The 19,083-nt window shown below is 43.4% G+C and overlaps 1 protein-coding gene and 1 pseudogene across 2 annotated transcripts; one reads left to right on the plus strand and one right to left on the minus strand.

Annotated features, from left to right (window-relative positions):
* Window positions 1–696: 696 nt before the first annotated feature.
* On the minus strand, window positions 697–15,774 carry LOC139378739 (leukotriene A-4 hydrolase-like). Of its 2 annotated transcripts, XM_071121189.1 has the most exons (19): window positions 15,695–15,774; window positions 14,197–15,546; window positions 9,695–9,825; window positions 8,715–8,835; window positions 7,794–7,967; window positions 5,454–5,506; window positions 5,272–5,344; window positions 5,000–5,140; window positions 4,875–4,898; window positions 4,710–4,780; window positions 4,419–4,530; window positions 3,430–3,574; window positions 3,232–3,335; window positions 3,054–3,124; window positions 2,841–2,895; window positions 2,629–2,724; window positions 2,435–2,517; window positions 2,250–2,354; window positions 697–2,064 (listed from the first exon to the last, which is right to left on the minus strand). In XM_071121189.1, the coding sequence occupies exons 3-19, from the start codon at window positions 9,736–9,738 to the stop codon at window positions 1,932–1,934; spliced, it is 1,605 nt and encodes a 534-aa protein (XP_070977290.1). In that variant the 5' UTR covers window positions 9,739–9,825; window positions 14,197–15,546; window positions 15,695–15,774; the 3' UTR covers window positions 697–1,931. The 2 variants fall into 2 exon arrangements, with proteins under 2 accessions (XP_070977290.1, XP_070977289.1); XM_071121188.1 differs by lacking the exons at window positions 14,197–15,546; window positions 15,695–15,774 and adding an exon at window positions 11,460–11,705.
* Window positions 12,068–18,684, plus strand: LOC139378740 (protein DENND6B-like; annotated as a pseudogene).
* The last annotated feature ends 399 nt before the right edge of the window (window positions 18,685–19,083 follow it).

The following is a 19,083-nucleotide window of genomic DNA, read 5'->3' on the forward strand; positions in this document are numbered from 1 at the left end:
ATTGAAAACAAACAAGTGTTTTTTTCTGGGAGATTTTCTCAATAACCACTGCTCATTGACTGAGTAGTATCCCCTTGTTCAGAATGAAAGCACTCCAGTGATGCGCACAGGTCTTGAACCCATGACCTGTCATTGGAGGGCAAGTTCCTTACACCTGAGGCACCAGCTCTTCTCTTCATATATGTATATTTAACATACTGTGAAAATGCTTTCAAAATAGTCCAGCGTACTAGTGCCGTTGCCTTAGGTCTTGGATTTACGTTCAGAACAGAATTGAGATTTGAACCCACAACCCCAGAGCAACACTCAGGCAGGGATTCAATCCGATCACATGCTACAGGCATTAAAGGCAATGTTCCCGTGTTCCCATTCACAGTACATGCTGCATGCCGGCTCAATCTCAAGTTATATGCCTATAACCAGCAATCAGATTGAATCCTGGCCTCAATCTGGGTGCCCTATATCCTACAAAGCACATATCCCAGATCCAGCACATCTACCTACCAGCCCTTCTCTCTGTCTGAAGCAGCAGAATGTGATGGAAGTCTGTAGGCCAGTGTTGATTGGTAACCATCTCTCAGATTCTTTCTTCACTTCTCAGAATTACTGCTAGAGGGCAAATGCTGGGACGTGAGACTGCCTAATACTGTCAGCTGATCATGAAGAAACAGGAAAAAAACATGAGACATTCAATACTCTCTGATAATGGTGTTTAATGGCGTCAAAGAAAAGCATGAGATAATTGCAACTAATTCACACAGGTTCTGTATTTGCATTTTGGACAAGATTTAACCGTTCTAAAATGAGTTTTCCAAAATATTAAATAGATAAAAAACGTTTATAACATTTCTGCCCTGAGATGAATACCTGGATGTCTGGGTTGAAGTCCATTCTGAATTGGTTGTGAATTCTACACATTACAACAGAGATATTTGTATGGTAATGTATGGTTACCAATACCATAAGGAAACGTTTCATTTGTTAAAAACTCATTCTCTTAAAACAATTAGAAATAATTACAGTGGTCTGAAATACTCTAAGATCATAATGTGGGTTGTCTATAATAATTCCCTTCGTGTTTTTAAATATCCAAATACATTTCCCAGAAGTTATAAGATCAAACAAGTGTATGAAAGGGAATAAGCAAACATATGACAAAGAAAAATACTGGTTTGATCAAGTGTTAACCGGCAATAGTATTACTTGCATTAGAAATTCAGAACAAGAAAAGGTAGGATATATAGAAATAACGCAGCTCAAATTGAAAAATCATTAAAACAAAATAATGACGATTTCTATCATCCTAATCGAGGTGTAGATTACATCTCAAATTCCAGTGTTCAATTTGTAAACAAGGCTGCATGGGATTCCTGTTAATGCAATGACTGTGCAGCCAATGACAACGTCTGCTTTAGGTAGAATGCCAGGAGTCACTTGTCGATTTGACAGATCTAACAATTCCACCTCCGTTATCTAAAACAAAAGCTATGGTGATGTCTGCTAAAGCAGATCTGGTTGAATAGATCCATAATATTTTAAATGGTGAGTGTATTGTGGCATATGCTTTTTATAAAATACTTGTCAAATTAATAGACTTTCATGCCTTAGTTTAATTGGTTTAAATTAAAACCTACTTTCTTCAATTCAAATTCTGTTTCCTGTGGGGTGTGGCCAATTCAAATTGAATTCAATTCAAAAATTCAGAATTGACCCCAACCCCGCTCGACATATCACAAACCTTAATATAAAAACAAACAGATACAAGCCAATTCTGAATAGCTGCCAAGCAAAGTAGAGACCGTTATAAAAAGTGGGGGTGCGGCTGGAAGCTTCTCTCTAGCTTTCTCTGGTCGTTTTCGGCAACGGGGTGGCGTGTGTGAACCGGTAATAATGCCAGTCTTGGAGTGCTTCTGGTGGGATTCCAATTAGAATCAGGTGCTCTTGTCGTTGTCCACATTCAGGTCCTTGGCCACCAGATTGGCCGTTACCGGGTGCATGGCGGCCCGGTGGGCTATAAACACACGCACCGCCTCCTCATGATACTTATCAAAGTTATACACTTCTCTAAAATAAGGGAGGGAGAACAAGAGGGATTAGGTAGAACACACACACAAAAGGGTCTCTAAATAAGAAAATAGGACTCATCATGTTTTTAACAAGATGCTGCCTAGAAATAATTTGATCCAGAAAGCACAACAACGCATGGCATCTAATAACAGAGATTGTGTCATAGTGGTGCCGTTGGTTACTTGAATAGTGGCCGTGTGAACTTCATCCTCCCCTGCTCTGTCGCCATCTTCAGTGCCATGGGAACGGCATCCTCCCACTTGGACTTGACACACAGCCGCAGCCACCTGGAAGAAGGGAGCAAACAGTGAGAGCCAATGACACACAGACACATACTGCATGATGGGACCCCAGAACAGGAACTCGCCTGAAGCGGATCTCTGCGTTGTTGAAGGAGTTGAGTTGGTACACTTCCTGCATCCTCTTCACATGGCTGAGGGGGAGGGGCTCCTAGGGGGAGAAGATATGGTCATTGGTCCGCTTTGGATTCGAATAGAGCGATCACATGGCTTATGGAAGGTTGCTATGACGACCGGGTGAGTGACAGTGAGGCGTGTCTACCTGTTGCAGGAGCAGAGACAGGAACTCTATGAGCTGGTGGGTGGAGAGAGTCTTCACATCCCCCTCACTGAAATTCCCCAGATCCCCCTCTTTGGTCTAGAAGGGGAGAGAGAAATTAACAACACAGTAATACTTGTAAAAAAAATTGCTATGTTCTATCATCCTGAAGTTCTAGAACATACACATTATCAATGCAGAGCATGTACCCTCACCTTCACCCATCTCTTACACAGCGCGATGCAGGCATCTGCCATGGTGCTGTCATATCTGGGGAGGAGGGGGGCATCGATTTAACACACACCTCCGATTGACTGGACAGGTAAACAATGACAACCAAAAACAGACCCACAAAATAACAGAAGTGGGGCTCAAAGGTGTAACAGCCAGGTGAGTGATTCTCAAGTGAAATGGTAAGGGAAACCCACTGTGGTTTGACGGGGGGCATCCCAGGGGTGTGCATCCAGGCGTTCCAGTCCACCTTATTCAGGATGTCCACCTGTGATCGGATAGGGAGCAGTAAAGGTGAAACAGAGAGAAGTTGAAGAGCCACAGTAAGAGGATTTGATAGCAACTTGGTTAGGTGGAGAGTGGTGGTTACTGTACCTTGTTCTTAAAATAGGTGAAGAGGTAGTGTTTCCACTCCTCAGTAGTGATGCTGCTGTATGAAAACAGCTGGATGTACGACTTAACAAAACCCATAAACACCTCTGTAAGAGACACAACCAATTACATGAAGCAAGGGACTTCATTTTTATTACTGAATGAAATGCAACTGTGTGTGTGTGTGTGTCTCTCTCTCACCAGGTCCTCCCATGAGCTCCTCCAGGTGGTAGAGAAGAGCGAAACCCTTCTCGTAGGGGACAGAGGAGAAGGCTTCGTCAAGGTCCACCTCATTCAGGTTGGGAACCAGGTTGGTCAGAGGGTTGTTGGCCCCAAACGTGTTCACCTGGGAGACAGAGGTAACAGATCAGATAAGGTCGGGCATACACAGTTGCACCCGCACACAAACAAACACAGGTACGAATGAACAGCTAAGCGACTTCAGTGAAGTCGGACACATTACCTAAGCCTTGTTCACACTTCCAAACAGGAAGTTACAAGTGACCAAATTTGATTTCTGTGTGTTCAGACAGCAGTCATTAGCTGACATGGTTATGCCAGTTGTCATAGTAACGAAGGGTGTGTGCACAGTGGTGTAGGCTGATTGGTAGTGGTGCTCGTGCTTCCTATCAACTCAGAAGTTATGTAGCGAGCCAAGGTGACAAAGCCTGCCATGGACGTTTCCCAGTTGCTTTGAATGACCAAAATCATGACCTAACTTTCAAAACAAGGCATTTTTGGTTAGCCACAGCAGTCAACTAGCTAGCTAGGTGGCTGTTTATCTCTCTAGCACATTCACTAATGTTGGTAAACAATTAACAAGCCATTTAGCTACCACATGTTCTTGTCAAACTGTCAGAGTAGCTAGCAAGCAACAAGATATGCCAAATAAAAACCACTTGAGAGCAAATTAATCCAATTTGACCGTTTAAAAACAAGTCGCATGGCCAGGAATCCGATGTATAACTGACTTCAAACCACCTACGAAAGGTGGTTTGAAATGTGACTCGAAATATCCAATTCCATGTGCTTTTTGGGTGTTCAAACCTCAGGAAAAATAACAGATTATATATATTTTCTTTAAAGGATTTGAGTCAGTTCAAACTGCCAATGTGAACAAGGCTTAAAAGTGTACTGTATGTACCAGTGTTACAGTGTACTCATGCATGTGTGTGTGTGTGTTCGATCACCGATTCCTGCAGCTCCTTCCAGCCGCCCATGGCCTTGAACTGTCTGAACTGTTCACTCTCCATAGACCTGCCAATCATTCTCTCAAGGTACACCGTGTGACCCTCATTCAGCCTGGAGAAGGAAGGGGCACAGACACTAATTATGAACTCATTAACTCCGGAAAGCGATCTTCCTTTTCCATCTCTCACTCCCATTTGTCTGATACTCAGTTATGGCTAATTTGACATATCATTCCCATTCCTTCAAGCGAGAAAAAAAACATTGATAGAATGTTTTTCTCTGTGTCGTACCAGAAGTGCTCCCAGGTCTTGTTGGTCACCAGGTTGCCAGTCCAGCTGTGAGAGATCTCATGGGCTATGACCTGGAGAGAGAAACAGGAGGAGGACACAGGTTAACACACCCGTACACAGATATAAAACACATACTTGAGAAGACACGGACACCTGTGAACTTACATTGGACAAGGATCTGTCTCCAGCCTAGAAGATAAACATAGGATGAAAGGAATGTTACAACAACAACAAAAATACACAGACAGGGGATTTGGTATTGTGATGTGTGTGTGTGTAAGGTCTCTCACCAGCAGCGTGGGGGTGGCATAGGTAAGGCAGGGGTTCTCCATGCCTCCATATGGGAAGGAGGGGGGCAGGACCAGAATGTCATACTGGCCCCACACATACGGCCCCGCAAGGCCCTCAGCGGTCTTCAACATGGTCTCTGTCTGAGAGGGACATACACACCTTTTTGGCAAGGCTGACATTTCAATATTAAAAACTCTGCTGATGTAGGATGAGTGGGACAGACAAATTACCTACGTACCACACAGATACAGTAAATACTGCTAAAACTCACCTCCGAGAACTCATATGCTGCCTTGTCCACTAACTCCTTCTCTGACCAAACACGAGACCTGGGCCCAATCTCTCTAGTAAACAACAAACATTTATTACTAATATATCACTGATCATTTATTCATTTAAAATAATTTGTAGGAAAACTGGGCAATAGTTATATGTATGGGTGGGTGTGTGTACCTGCTCTCCAGAGCTCCTACCACGATGGCAATGAGGTAAGAGGGCATGGGCACCTGGGAGGTGTCAAAGGTCAACAAACACAGCGGTCAGACACACACAGCCATGTACCTGCTCCAGTCACTGACAATGTACAGTACCAGTTAAAAGTTTGGACACACCTACTGTACTCATTCAAGGGTTTTTCTTTATTTGTACTATTTTCTACATTGTAGAATAATAGTGAAGGCATCAAAACTATAAAAGAACAAATATTGAATCATGAGGTAAAGAAATCAAAATATATTTTATATTTGAGATTCTTCAAAGTAGCCACCCTTTGTGCAAAGCTGTCATCAAGGCACTCTTGTTATTCTCCCAACCAGCTTCATGAGGAATGGTTTTCCAACGGTCTTGAAGGAGTTCCCACATGTTGAGCACATATTGGCTGCTTTTCCTTCACTCTGCAGTCCAACTCATCCCAAACCATCTCAATTGGGTTGAGGTTGGTGATTGTGGAGGCCAGGTCATCTGATGCAGCACTCCATCACTCTCCTCCTCAAATAGTCCTTACACAGTCTGGAGGTGTGTTTTGGGTCATTGTCCCACTAAGATCAAATCAGATGGGATGGCGTATCACTGCAGAATGCTGTGGTAGCCATGCTGGTTAAGTGTGCCTTAAATAGGCTTGCCGGGTGGCGCAGTGGTTAAGCTGTGCCATCAGAGTCCCTGGGTTCGCGCCCAGGCTCTGTCGTAACCGGCCGCGACCGGGAGGTCCGTGGGGCGACGCACAATTGGCCTAGCGTCGTCTGGGTTAGGGAGGGCTTGGTCGGTAGGGATGTCCTTGTCTCATCGCGCACCAGCGACTCCTGTGGCGGGCCGGGCGCAGTGCGCGCTAACCAAGGTTGCCAGGTGCACAGTGTTTCCTCCGACACATTGGTGCGGCTGGCTTCCGGGTTGGATGCGCGCTGTGTTAAGAAGCAGTGCGGCTGGTTGGGTTGTGTATCGGAGGACGCATGACTTTCAACCTTCGTCTCTCCCGAGCCCATACGGGAGTTGTAGCGATGAGACAAGATAGTAGCTACTACAACAATTGTATACCACGAAATTGGGGAGAAAAAGGGGTAAAATTCAAAGAAAAAAAAAAGTGTGCCTTAAATTCTAAATAAATCACTGACAGTGTCACCAGCAAAGCTCTCCCACACCATCACACCTCCTCCATGCTTCACGGTGGGAAAACACATGCGTAGATCATCCGTTCACCTACTCTGCATCTCACAAAGACACCAACTATCTAAAATGTGTCCTCATCAGACCAAAGGACTGATTTCCACTGGTCTAATGTCCATTGCTCGTGTTTCTTGGCCCAAGCAATTCTCTTCTCATTGGTGTCCTTTAGTAGTGGTTTCTTTGCTGCAATTCAACCATGAAGGCCTGATTCACGTGTTCTCCTCTGAACAGTTGATGTTGAGATGTGTCAGAGACTTGAACTCTGAAGGATTTATTTGGGCTGCAACTTCTGAGGCTGGTAACTCTAATGAACTTATCCTCTACAGCAGATGTATTTCTGGGTCTTACTTTCCAGTGGCGGTCCTCATGAGAGCCAGTTTCATCGTAGTGCTTGATGGTTTTTGCGACTGCACTTCAAAGTTCTTGAACTTTTCCGGATTGACTGACCTTCATGTCTTAAAGTAATGATGGACTGTCGTTTCTCTTTGCTTATTTGAGCTGTTCTTGCCATAATATGGACTTGGTGTTTTACCAAATAGGGCTATCTTCTGTATACCACCCCAACCTTGTCACAACACAACTGATTGGCTCAAACGCATTAAAAAGGAAAGAAATTCTACAAATGAACTTTTAACAAGACACACCTGTTAATTGAAATGCATTCCAAGCTACTACCTCATGAAGGTGGTTGAGAGAATGCCAAGAGTGTGCAAAGCTGTCATCAAGGCAAAGAGGTGGCTACTTTGAAGAATCTCAAATATAAAATATATCTTGATTTGTTTAGCACTTTTTTGGTTACTACATGATTCCATATGTGTTATTTCATAGTTTTGAAGTCTTCACTATTATTCTACAATGTAGAAAATAGTAAAAATAAAGAAAAACCCTCCAAACTTTTGACTGGTACTGCATTTCATTCAGATTGCAGGCGTTCCTTTTGTTATCTGGCCGTTTCATCTAAACATTCCTTGTAATTAACTCGTTATTGCTTGATCAGCAGCTACTTTGGCAGCGCTGTACCTTGAACAGTCAAGCCAAAAAGCAAGACTAACTTACTGTATTAAGCTATGGATGAAAATGGATGGTTGGATGGAGAAATGGATAGAAACAGTGATCGGGAATAGAAACACTGACTGGTTGTCTGAAGCGGTAGATGGCCCGGCTGCTGTCCTGGGGATCAGGCTCCTCTCCGTCCCGTACAGCGCTCATCACAGCCACCAGCTCCTTGGGGACAGACACCTGGGCATAGTAGGTGTGTTTCATGGCGGGAGTATCCTGGCAGGGTACCATGCTCCTGCAATGGGTGGCCTGGAGGGGTTTGAGGTGGTTATTAGCACATTATCACATCAACCACCTAATCTGGATTTATCTCCAAGAGGGGACGGATATAAGTAATGTAAGTAAACAAAGTAATATTGTGTGCAATAATATAGAGGGCTGTTCATATCAATATCAGCGACAGAGGAGACAATGATCAAGGTCCTCATTAAACGTATCAGTGCGGCAGCGGGACACTGCAACTTTGGACACACAGGTGATAAACACAAAAAAAGAGGGAGAAGAGGAGGGGGATATAACTAAGAAAGAAAGCAGGGGCAAAAGCAACCTCACCTGGCACAGGTTACAATCAAATGATTCAATCTTTCTTCTGCTAAGAACTTCAAAGAGCAGAACACGTTTCTGTGCGTGATTACAACACCAGTGGTTGGATGTTGCAGAAGATGGGGTTGGGAAAGTGTTCCCTTGTGATGTCTTTTGAGACAGTCTTACAACTACTTTCACAGTTAAAATGACCGTTGAGCAAGACTGGCATCCAACCAAAAATAATAATAATAAGAGCTTCTAGTCACGGAAGTGGTTTCTGTGCGTGACTACAGTTACACTGGGCAGATATTGTGAAAATGTTGCATTTTGATTGCCAGTCTTTCAACTACTTTTACCATAGAAGTACTGTTCGTGGTGCAGTCTTTTGTTGAATTAGAACGAGCCCAACCCAAAAATAAGACTTTATGTTTGTGCATGTCCATAAACTCACAGTGTATGTGTGTGTGTTACCTGGCACTGGCTGAAGAGGTAGGGGTGTTTCTTCCCAGCAGTCTGTTCAGGAGTGAGCCACTGCAGCGCAGAAGCATTAGGAGCCGTCTCATAAGTCACCTCCACGATCACATGCTGACCCCTGAGAAACAAACACACACACTAAATATTACCTCTAAGCCAGTATCCATCAGTTCAATCTCTGAGGGTTGAGTTACCTGGGGTGGAATCAGTGATGTGCAGTGCTCTGAAAGTTACAGATAGAAATGGAATGAATAGAGAAGACACTATTCCCCACTCTATATGACAAAATCATATCTGTTCTACACAATTAATTTATTTCTGAATGTTCTGTAACATTACATCTTCCTGAACAGGCCCCTAAGGTGTGAGAGTGAGACAGAGGGGGTGGTTATGTCGGGGTAGGTTCCTTGTCAATCATTGGCTTATTGGTGAAATCAGCAGCCAGACAATATCTTCTTTAAGTAAATCAATCAAACCTTTATTAATGCATTTGCAGGCAGAAGTTAACAAGAGAAACAGAGCATGTATGTCTCAGAGTAAGTTCTGCAACCAAGCAAAGGGCGCAGCTGATTCTAATATATACCTATGATCGCTCCCTGGTGGTGTGATCATCTACATCAATGTATGTGTGCAGCAATAAGCTGAAGTTACCTTATAAGGTAACCTAGTATAGTAGCTTCTCTAAATTCTAAGTATCATCTGCATTTTCCACTGTCACACGAGATCAAAAAGTGTCAAAACCAGACAGTGTTAACTTCTCAGCTCTTTACCGAGTTCCGGTCTGACTTACACCCAGCCTGCAGGCACGCTCTGGCAACAGCTATGGTGTAACCGCAAATACTAATATAGATAGCTTGTGAAAAGTATAGTGTCAGAGATTAAGACACATAGCAACAGTATAATAGTGAGCATATGATTCTTAAGGTCCCCTTAATCAATAATGGGAAGGGGCTTTGGGACCCTTCCCCTACAGTTACCTGGAGAGGTCAAATGGCAGTGTGATCTCCAGAGGGGTTCCCATGAAGCTGTGCTTGGGTCCCAGAGTGAACTTTGCTGCCTGTCCATTGGCTGTTACCTTGGAGACCTTCAGGTCCTTCGTGTCAAGGGTCTGATGGTAGGAAGGAGAGAGAGAGAGATTAAAGAAAAGGGGAAGTGGGGCAATACGTTTGGGTAACCAACAGTGTCAACAACTACAAGAACCACAACCTCCAACTTCCCCCAGATTGTGACTGTAAAACAGCTGTCACCATAAGAAACACACATTTCTATCTCAACCTGGCCCTGAGAGGCTGACTACATGTTCTACACCTGCTGTGAGACACACAGTCTGAACTCCGATCTAAAGTTCACGCGGTATCACACGCCAGCTCGACCTGTCAAAGTCGTACTGTCACTGAGCAGAACAGTGTCATAAAGTACATATGGCTAGCTACATATTATTCCTGAATGTGACCCACTAATGATCAGATTTTCAATGAGTGAGATTCAAATCAGAGCTTGTCTTGCAGCGTGATACGTTGTGTCTGATAAGATCAACCAATTGCTTTGTAGCAGTGTACTGAAACAGGTGAAACGAAACAAGGGGGTGGGTATAATTTGTTGTACGTTCCAACAGGAATCTGTTCCAAAAACTTCGTAAACAACAAGGTTGCCAACAAACAACGCACACAAAGTTGTATAGCGGCAGAATAAGATACCGGGTAGGGAGTGGGCTGTTTCATTACGTTTATTTCTGAAAAATGTCTGTCCTCACTCTGGTAGCCTATGGACAAACATTAAGAATAAGATACGTGGGGACGTTGACCCACTTATTCTGGACATGTCCTAAGTTACATGTTTACTGGGCTCTCATTTTTTATTACTTATCTAGAGCCTTTGATAGAGTTCTAGCCCCAGACCCATTGACCGCTCTGTTTGGTACAGTTGATGGGAATAACCACGAAGGGAAAGCTGTCTCTCTTTGTACTCTATTAGCCAAAAGGCTCATATTGCAATTGTGGAAACTGGAGACTGTACCTACCTTTGAAATGTGGTTACGGGATTTGGGGAATGTAATACATATGGAAAAGATTCGATATAATACCTCCAATAGAAGTTCAATGTTTTACAAAATATGGGAGCCGATACTGGATAAATGGTCTAGTCCCGCTTCATAACTGGGTTGACGATCTGCTGCTACTCTGTGCTGTACTCCAATCAATATTTATTTTTGGCTTAACTACTCTGCTTGTAATGACTATATGCTGTCTTCTTATACATGTACCACCTAATAGGATTTTGTTTTATTTTGTGTATGTGTGATTTAAGTTTTGTTCTCTAAATTGGCCATCCCATTCAACAGTACAATGAATGTCATTGTTAGTATTGCTGTCTTTTTTATTAGATTTTTTATTGTAAAATAATAAACATATTATTATTAAAAAAAAAGAATAAGATACGTGGTGAGTTGATGCCTATTCGGCAGCTAGTTAGCGAGGTGAATTGATCATGCTACTTTGTATACGTTGTTTGAAGGCAACCTTGTACTTTAATAAGTTCTTGGAACAGATCCCGGTTGGAACGTTCCACAAATTATACCCACCCGAAACAATGTGTACTGAAACAAGGCTTTTTCCCACGTCAAATTCATTAGCAACACAAAGGCATTTTCTAGCAAGAATGAATGAATTTGACTAGTTAACGTTAGTTTACTAACGTTAACTTGCTGGCTATCCAGATTGAGAAATTAGATAAATACTGTACCAAAGACGTGAAATGATCCACTAAAACCTCCACGGTGAGCGCGACCTTAGCTTTGAGGACATGGCTGTCAAAATCCACATGGAAGGTGATATTCAGGTGCTTGGTAACGCACTTGGAAAATGAGGAAAATGAGCAGGGGTCTATAGCTGAAGTCATGTTCGGTCCAGAATCAGAGCGCAAAACACTTGCATTAGCTATGAACTACAACCCAGCTCACCGCACGTCCATGTGACAGCGCCCTGCTGCATGCATTGGGGGGGTGGAGTTTACTCTGGAGCTGAACGTGAGTTTTTTTCAAAAATGTATAATCAAACCAGTACATTTACCAGAATGAGCTTTCTGTCCCCTTTCAACGATCTATTTATTTGCATTAGTAAACACTTCGGGGAAACATTTTAATCATGTTGATTTCGAAGCAGTCTTTCAATAGCACTTGATTTTTGCAGAACAACTATCTACTGTAACTACAGGACAGGGGGATTCAGCTGTCATTTCAAGCCCTTCTCACTGTGGAGAGGCGAAGCGTCTTGCTTTCACGTCACGAAGTAAATAGCGGACAGGGCAGCACAATCATTCGGGGCAATGAAGAAATCGACATCTGATTCGTGATGGGCTCGTTGGACAGCTCCGAATCTCGTCTTGTTGAGTCAGAGAATACAGAATCGAGTTTGCCATGGGCCCGGTTCTCTTCGTGGCTGGAGTGTGTCTGCGTCGTTACCTTCGACCTCGGCCAAGCCAGAGGTATTTATCGGTTGCAATGTACTTTACTGTAGTGTAGCATCCCTAAAAGGTGAAACTTCCACCTATCCTTTCAGAAGTTGGAACTATTACCATATTGCAGAGTTCCCCAACTGGCGGCCAGTGAGACAAATTTTGTCCACCGGTGATTTTATTTGGCCCCCAAAGTTTTCTGAGCAAAACAAAAATAGTAAAAAATAATAATTCAGTTTTATTGCTGGACACAAAAGACTGGAAAAAAAAACTAGCAAATCAGCTCCAAGTGATTTTAATTTAGGAAATATGTTCCAAAGTATTCCCAGGCATAGTAGAGCGAGAGATACATGTGATCGTATACAAATGTAAGTAAAGTTGGAAATGATGTTTTATTCAAATATTGCATCCGTTTGGGCTTCTTGCAGGCAATTTGCAGTCTACAAATGATTTGTAATTATGTTCCGGCCCTCTGACCAGCTGCTCAACAAAAGATTGGCCCGCGGCTGAATTTAGTTGATGATCTTTGCCAAATTGCTTGCACCTGTCAAATCCACTCAGATCTCCACAAGTGTAGGGTCTAGGGGTCGATTTGGGATTAGGCCAAAAATCTATATCAGTCACATGACCTGTGTGATGTTTCCCAGGATGCCTTGGGGACACCCAGTTCAGCTTCAGATTGCATCAGTCTGTGGGCCGCAGGGGCTCCTGGTTTGTAGAGGAGAATGCCTACAGCAGAGATGCGCCCAATCCCAAATCATATTTATGAAGATCTGATTGGATTTGACAGGTGTAAGCAATAGGGTAATAGTTGCCCTCTGATAGGCTAGGTGAAAGTTTCACTATATTGCTTATATCAACCAAGTCCTCTCACATCTCCACAAGTGCATAGGGTGTAGGGCTTAGTCTTAGCGGTCGATTTGTGATTGGGCGTCTGTCATCGGTCCTCTGCTGTGGTCTGACTGAACAACTGGTCCAGGGACAGTTTGGTTGCTTACTTTTTAGGGTTATGGTTGGTTCTTTGGTAGGGACCGCTAATCTGAAATCAGTGACTGGAGTGGAATATTCATGTCAGCCACCACTAAACTTCTGTCATTGCAATAACTTATTATCTAAACTCTCCCCCTTTCCCTTTCTCCCTTAGCGAGCGCTGGCCCATTTCTATGGCTATGTCTACTTCAGACAAGTCGAGGATGCCGCCGGCAAGAGGCTACTTTCAGAAGGTGACAAGCTTATGTTGCAGATCTGCTTAGTAATCAGAACCACAATGTATTCACATTTGGTTTTCTTTCATTCTCTCTCCTGCCTTTCTCTTTCACTCTCTCGCTAGTCTCTTGTACTGGTGTCCAGACTACCGTATGCCCACCTCTTTCAGTCCCTGCTGCAGATCATAGCTCCAGAGTATTTTGAGAAGTTGGAACCTTGCCTTGAAGCAGGTGGTGGCGATATATAACCTCTTCTCTTATTTCTAATTAATCTCCCATTATAGATAACTAGGGCTCTAAGGTACAGTCTGGACTCTACTTCCCTAACATCATCTTTCTCACTCTCCCACCATGCAGTGTGCAACGAGATTGACCAATGGCAATCTCCGGTGCCAGGGCTGACACTCAACCTACCTGTGATGGGCGTGGTCATGCAGGTCAGGATCCCATCCAAAAATGACAAACCAGGGGGGAGCCCGGTGAAACAAGCACAAAAGGAGGTTGGTATAGCTTTTTATGTAATGGGCCACGTGCCCATGAAAATACGACTTCTCCATGATGTTAGTAAAGTTGATGTTAGTTGATGGGTATTGCTAGAGGACTTCATCTAAAAAGTATGTTTCTGTTATTACCAGGATCTTCTACCAGCCCCTATGATGCTATCGACCATACATGAGCTTGACCTCTTAAAGTGAATATCTAAACATATACTGTACATAGTTATGTATCTGTGTAAATTACATGGCTTGAATTTAGCTGTATTTTCAGTTTAATTTGAGGATGCATTGTATTAGTGAAAGCAGCATTGTATATGAACTGACCTTTGCCCTCTGATCTGTCCAGGTGTTTCCAGTCCTTCCTGATCCACCTGCAGATCCTCTGGGAGCTCATGCTGATCGGGGAGCCCGTGGTCATCATGGCACCCTCTCCCACTGTCTCCTCGGAAACCGTGCTGGCCCTAGCGAGGTAAACAGAAAATTCATGAAATATGACATTTAGCTTCACGTGTAACTCGGTGAGTTTGTAAAATACATTTTGTCTTTCTCCCATCCTACAGTTCGATTGCTCCACTGAATTATTGCTGTGATTACAGGCCCTACTTCACCATACACGACACTGAGTTTAAGGAGTATACCACTACGAGTAGGGCTTACTCTAAACACTGTTGAGAGAGTATACTCTGTCATAACCAAGGGGCAACTCAACTCACCCTGCTCCCTTTCTCTCACCTCTCCAGTCCCAATGTGATTCTGGGGGTCACTAATCCCTTCTTCATAAAGACCTTCCAGTCCTGGCCCCACATTATACACCTTGGAGAACTCAAGATGTCAGGTGACCTGCCTGTGAAGGTGAAGAAACTAGCCAAGCTGAAAACACTGGACACTAAGTCAGGTAAAACATCTGGAGTTATGGAACCAACATGGTTTGGGAGAGTGAGTTGGTGTGTAAAAACATGTTCTCCCAACCTGTAGGTATCTACACAGCACATAAAATGTTCCTTCAAAAATAGAAGTCTCTCATCAAAAGAATCCTTAAAGGGATCCAGAGGAAGAGGCCATCTGAGGTGCAGAGTGCCATCTTGAGGAGACATCTGTTAGAACTCACCCAGAGCTTCATCATCCCACTGTTGAGGGGACTGCCTTCCTTACCACACATCCATCCCACCCCTATATAGACTGTCTGTCCTGCTGCATGCTGTGTGTCTCACCTGTCTCCCCCAGGAACACTACCTGGTCAGCCCGATGCCTCTGCTAGAGGTCTGTGACTCCTTGGAAGGTGGGTGACATTGATAGCAAACCTGTTTCTATGGTATGTTGATACTATGTTTGAATACGGTAATACGTGTGTGTTTTTCAGATCCGGAGTTCATGTGGACTCTGGAGTACGCTGGACCTCGGCTCACCTCTGTGCAGAAAGGGGATTGGGTGGGTCTGTCCACCTGCCACCTCATCGTCATTTCTAACTATTGTATTGTGGCACATATTTTTCAAACAAATCATCCATAATGCATTGCACTTCGATGTATGGCCTAGTAGGAAATTCTTCAGGTCCCCCAACTTCGATGGCTGGTATCGCCTGCGACACGGAGATGGCCCAGAAACCAGAATGTCTCCACCTAGAGGTCGTCTGTGATGCTGTGAGTTGATCCCCACAGCCTTGTTCACGCACACCTAAAGACATTAGTTTAACTCGACTTACAGAGCATCATGTGACCAATAAACTCAACCACACGACTCCACTGACTTTAATTCAGTTAGGAGTCCTTTCCCTACCCATAAGAGTTGGTTCGTTTTAATGTTTTGTTAATGATCTACTCACCCAGGACCTGCTGGGTTGGACCAAAGGCAAGTCAGAGGTGGAGATCGTGGATCTGGTCCTGAAGATGAGAGGGAAACTGATCAGTAAAACCCATCAATATGTCCATTACACTCACCTCAACCATTTGTAACATGCTATATTTAGTGTAAGAAATGAATTCTGTGCCACAAACCATTGCGTACTATAGTCTGTCTGTCCCCCAATCCAGATGAAGGCTGGAAAGCAGCAGCTCCCAGTGAAGGAAGGGGCGCTGGAGAACCTAGAGCAGGGGTGTCAAAGTCAAATGGACGGAGGGCCAAATAAAAAAATCAGCTACAAGACGAGGGCCGGACTGTTCGAATGTTCATTGAAACATTTTTAAATGACGCATATAGTCTAGTGAACCTAATTGAACCTACTGAAAACCTAACAAATATATTACAATATGATCAGATAAATAAAGCAATATTTTCTTATGGCTCTGTCAGTAATCTTTAATTTTCAACAGACACAAAAGACAAATTTCCTTTATATAAATATCCCCATAACATGAACATTAAATGAAAGAAACCGGTATTCAAGGCACCATCAGTAGACTATATTTTCTATTTTAGCAAAAGTGGGCTAAATTTACTTCAAAGAAAAAACAATAATAGCAATTTTCTATCATCCACTCAACTGAAATATTTTTAAAATATAATTGGATTGAAATACAAAAAAATAAAGTGCAAAAATCTATTAATCAAAAACAACACTTTGTTTAAGGAGAAGTAACATGCAGTGAAAACAAATATTACATTTTAACTTTTAAACTTGAACTGAGTAAAAACTCTAAATATGTGATTGCACAGTAATGTTCACTTGTTTGAGGTTGAGGGTGATACTTGGTGGTGTCCCATCTTTTCCACAAGTTCATCAATGTTCGGGGTAAGGCTCTGAGCTGAAGAAATCCTCAGAATTGAGTGGAGGTGTTCAGCAGTAAGTCGACTTCTGTGTGATGTTTTGTTCAGGTTCATCAAAGAAAACAGTTGTTCACACAGGTATGTGCTGCCAAACATAGACAACGTTTGAGCAGCCTGGATGCGCAGCTGGGGCATTGTGCCGGGGAGGAAACGGGCGAACTCCGCAGCACCCACTGCCGCATATTTTGCCCTCAGTGCATCATTGCATTGGAGGTCAATCAACTCCATTTGGAGGTTTGGTGGTAAGCTTTCCACGTCAACAGCAAATGGGTTACCGAGCAGTTCCAACCTGCTTTTTTTGTGCTTCAAAGTCAGCAAATCGGCGTCGAAAGTCAGCGGCAAGCATACCTATTTTATCAGCCAACTGTGTGCTCGGGAACGCACTGGTAGAGAGCTTCTCTTTCATGGTCTGGCAGCTGGGAAAGTGGCTCAAATTTTCTTTCCGCATCTGCGTCTCCCACAGAGTCAGTTTGGTTTTAAATGCCTTCACTGTACTGTACATATCAGAGATGACACGATCCCGACCCTGCAGCTGCAAGTTTATTGCATTCAGATGACTCGTAATGTCACACAGAAAAGCCATTTCACACAGAAACATTTCGTCTCGGAGTTGTGTTGTGTCTTTCCCTTTGCTGTCCAAGAACAGACAAATCTCCTCACGAAGCTCGAAACATCTTTGAAGCACCTTTCCCTGGCTTAGCCATCGCACCTCTGTGTGATAAGGCAAATCACCATGCTCCGTTTCTAACTCCGTCAGAAATGCCTTGAACTGGCGGTGATTCAAACCTTTGGCTCTGATAAAGTTAACTGTGCGCGTGATGATGCTCATTACATGCTCCATTTTCAAGGCTTTACCGCACAACGCTTCCTGGTGTATGATACAATGATAAGCTGTCAGCTCACCTGTCGCGTTTTCCTCTTGCATCTTTTCCCGTATCTTCGCCACCAGTCCGCTCCTGTGTCCACACATCGCAGGTGCTCCGTCGGTTGTCAAACCCACAAGTTTTTCCCAAGGCAGCTCCATCTCATTTACACATCTTGACACCTCTTCATACAAATCATGCCCCGTAGTTGTGCCATGCATAGGACGTAAAGCCAAAAACTCCTCTGTCACGCTTAGGTTGGAGTCCACTCCGCGGATGAAAATTGACAACTGGGCAATGTCAGAAATGTCGGTGCTCTCATCCACAGCCAAGGAATATGCAATAAAATCTTTTCCCTTTTTCACAAGCTGCTCTTTTAGATTGATGGACAACTGGTCTACTCTCTCGGCAATGGTGTTTCTGCTCAGACTCACATTTAAAAAGAGTTGCCTTTTTTCTGGGCAAACTTCGTCACAAACTTTAATCATGCAGTTTTTGATGAAATCCCCCTCCGTAAATGGCCGGGCTGATTTAGCGATCTCTTCTGCCAAAATAAAACTGGCCTTGACAGCAGCCTGGCCTTGTGATTTGGCTTTTTTGAACAGAGCCTGTCGAGATTTGAGGCCTCGTTTTAATTCCTCTGCCTTTTGTAGCCTTTGTTCCATGTCCATATTCTTGTTTTTGTCCGCGTGTTTTGTTTCATAATGTCGTCTCAGATTATACTCTTTCAGTACCGCCACACTTTCTCCACACAGAAGACACACAGGTTTTCCAGCTACCTTCGTGAACATATACTCCGACTCCCACCTTGTTTGAAACCCCCGGTTCTCAGTATCCACCTTCCGTTTTGCCATTTTTGATGGGTATCTGAAAGTTAATTTTACTGTGATGCTGACGACTGCTGTGCCAATAAATATTGAAATGAAGCAGCCTACTGCTCGGTGCGTCACCTTTGCATTGTGGGAAATGTAGTATTGGTGCGTGTAAAAGATCTGCGGGCTGCCGGCTTGCTGCGGGCCGGTTCTAATAATAAATCAAGATCATCCCAGGGGCCGTAAAAAACCTTCTTGCGGGCCGGATGTGGCCCGCGGGCCTTGACTCTGACATATGTGACCTAGAGGGATACCTCCAGACTATCATCAACTCTGTACCATAGGACATGCTGACTGTACTACACAGATACTGACTCTAACACTGACACACTGCTGAATAGATACAGAAACTGATGCTGAAGTGTTTTTTTTTGTCTTTTAAAAACAACCTGAAACTGAAAGTATTGCCATCAGCCAAAACACTACACCCTCTGAGTAATATAATGTAGCAAACTAGAAGTTTAGGTGATATTAGAAACATGGCTATGGTTCATCATGACAATAATATTAGATCAAGGGGAATAGAGAGTAGTTGTAGACTTTATGAGATTATGCCTTCACTAAGTATCCTGATTGTTACTACTGGGATTGAAGCATATACCCGTGGAGAGGGACATGTTTGAGTATTTAACATGTATAGTTGTTAGTTATATTTTACGCTATCATATGCGCCTACATTTTTTTTATTTTGATGAGTTTAAAACTGCTGTCAT

The sequence above is a fragment of the Oncorhynchus clarkii genome, chromosome 21 (genome assembly GCF_045791955.1).
Source record: "Oncorhynchus clarkii lewisi isolate Uvic-CL-2024 chromosome 21, UVic_Ocla_1.0, whole genome shotgun sequence".
In the NCBI taxonomy this organism is placed as follows: domain Eukaryota; kingdom Metazoa; phylum Chordata; class Actinopteri; order Salmoniformes; family Salmonidae; genus Oncorhynchus; species Oncorhynchus clarkii.

What these genes read in the sequence shown, in the direction of transcription:
- LOC139378739 (XM_071121188.1), bottom strand. Translation starts at nt 11,615, where the DNA reads ATGACTTCAGCTATAGACCCCTGCTCATTTTCCTCATTTTCCAAGTGC. An exon ending in ACCTCTTCAGCCAGTGCCAG is followed by an intron (nt 7,968 to 8,714) that starts GTAACACACACA and finishes AAACCCCTCCAG; the next exon opens with GCCACCCATTGCAGGAGCAT. An exon ending in AAGACCTGGGAGCACTTCTG is followed by an intron (nt 4,531 to 4,709) that starts GTACGACACAGA and finishes TTCCTTCTCCAG; the next exon opens with GCTGAATGAGGGTCACACGG.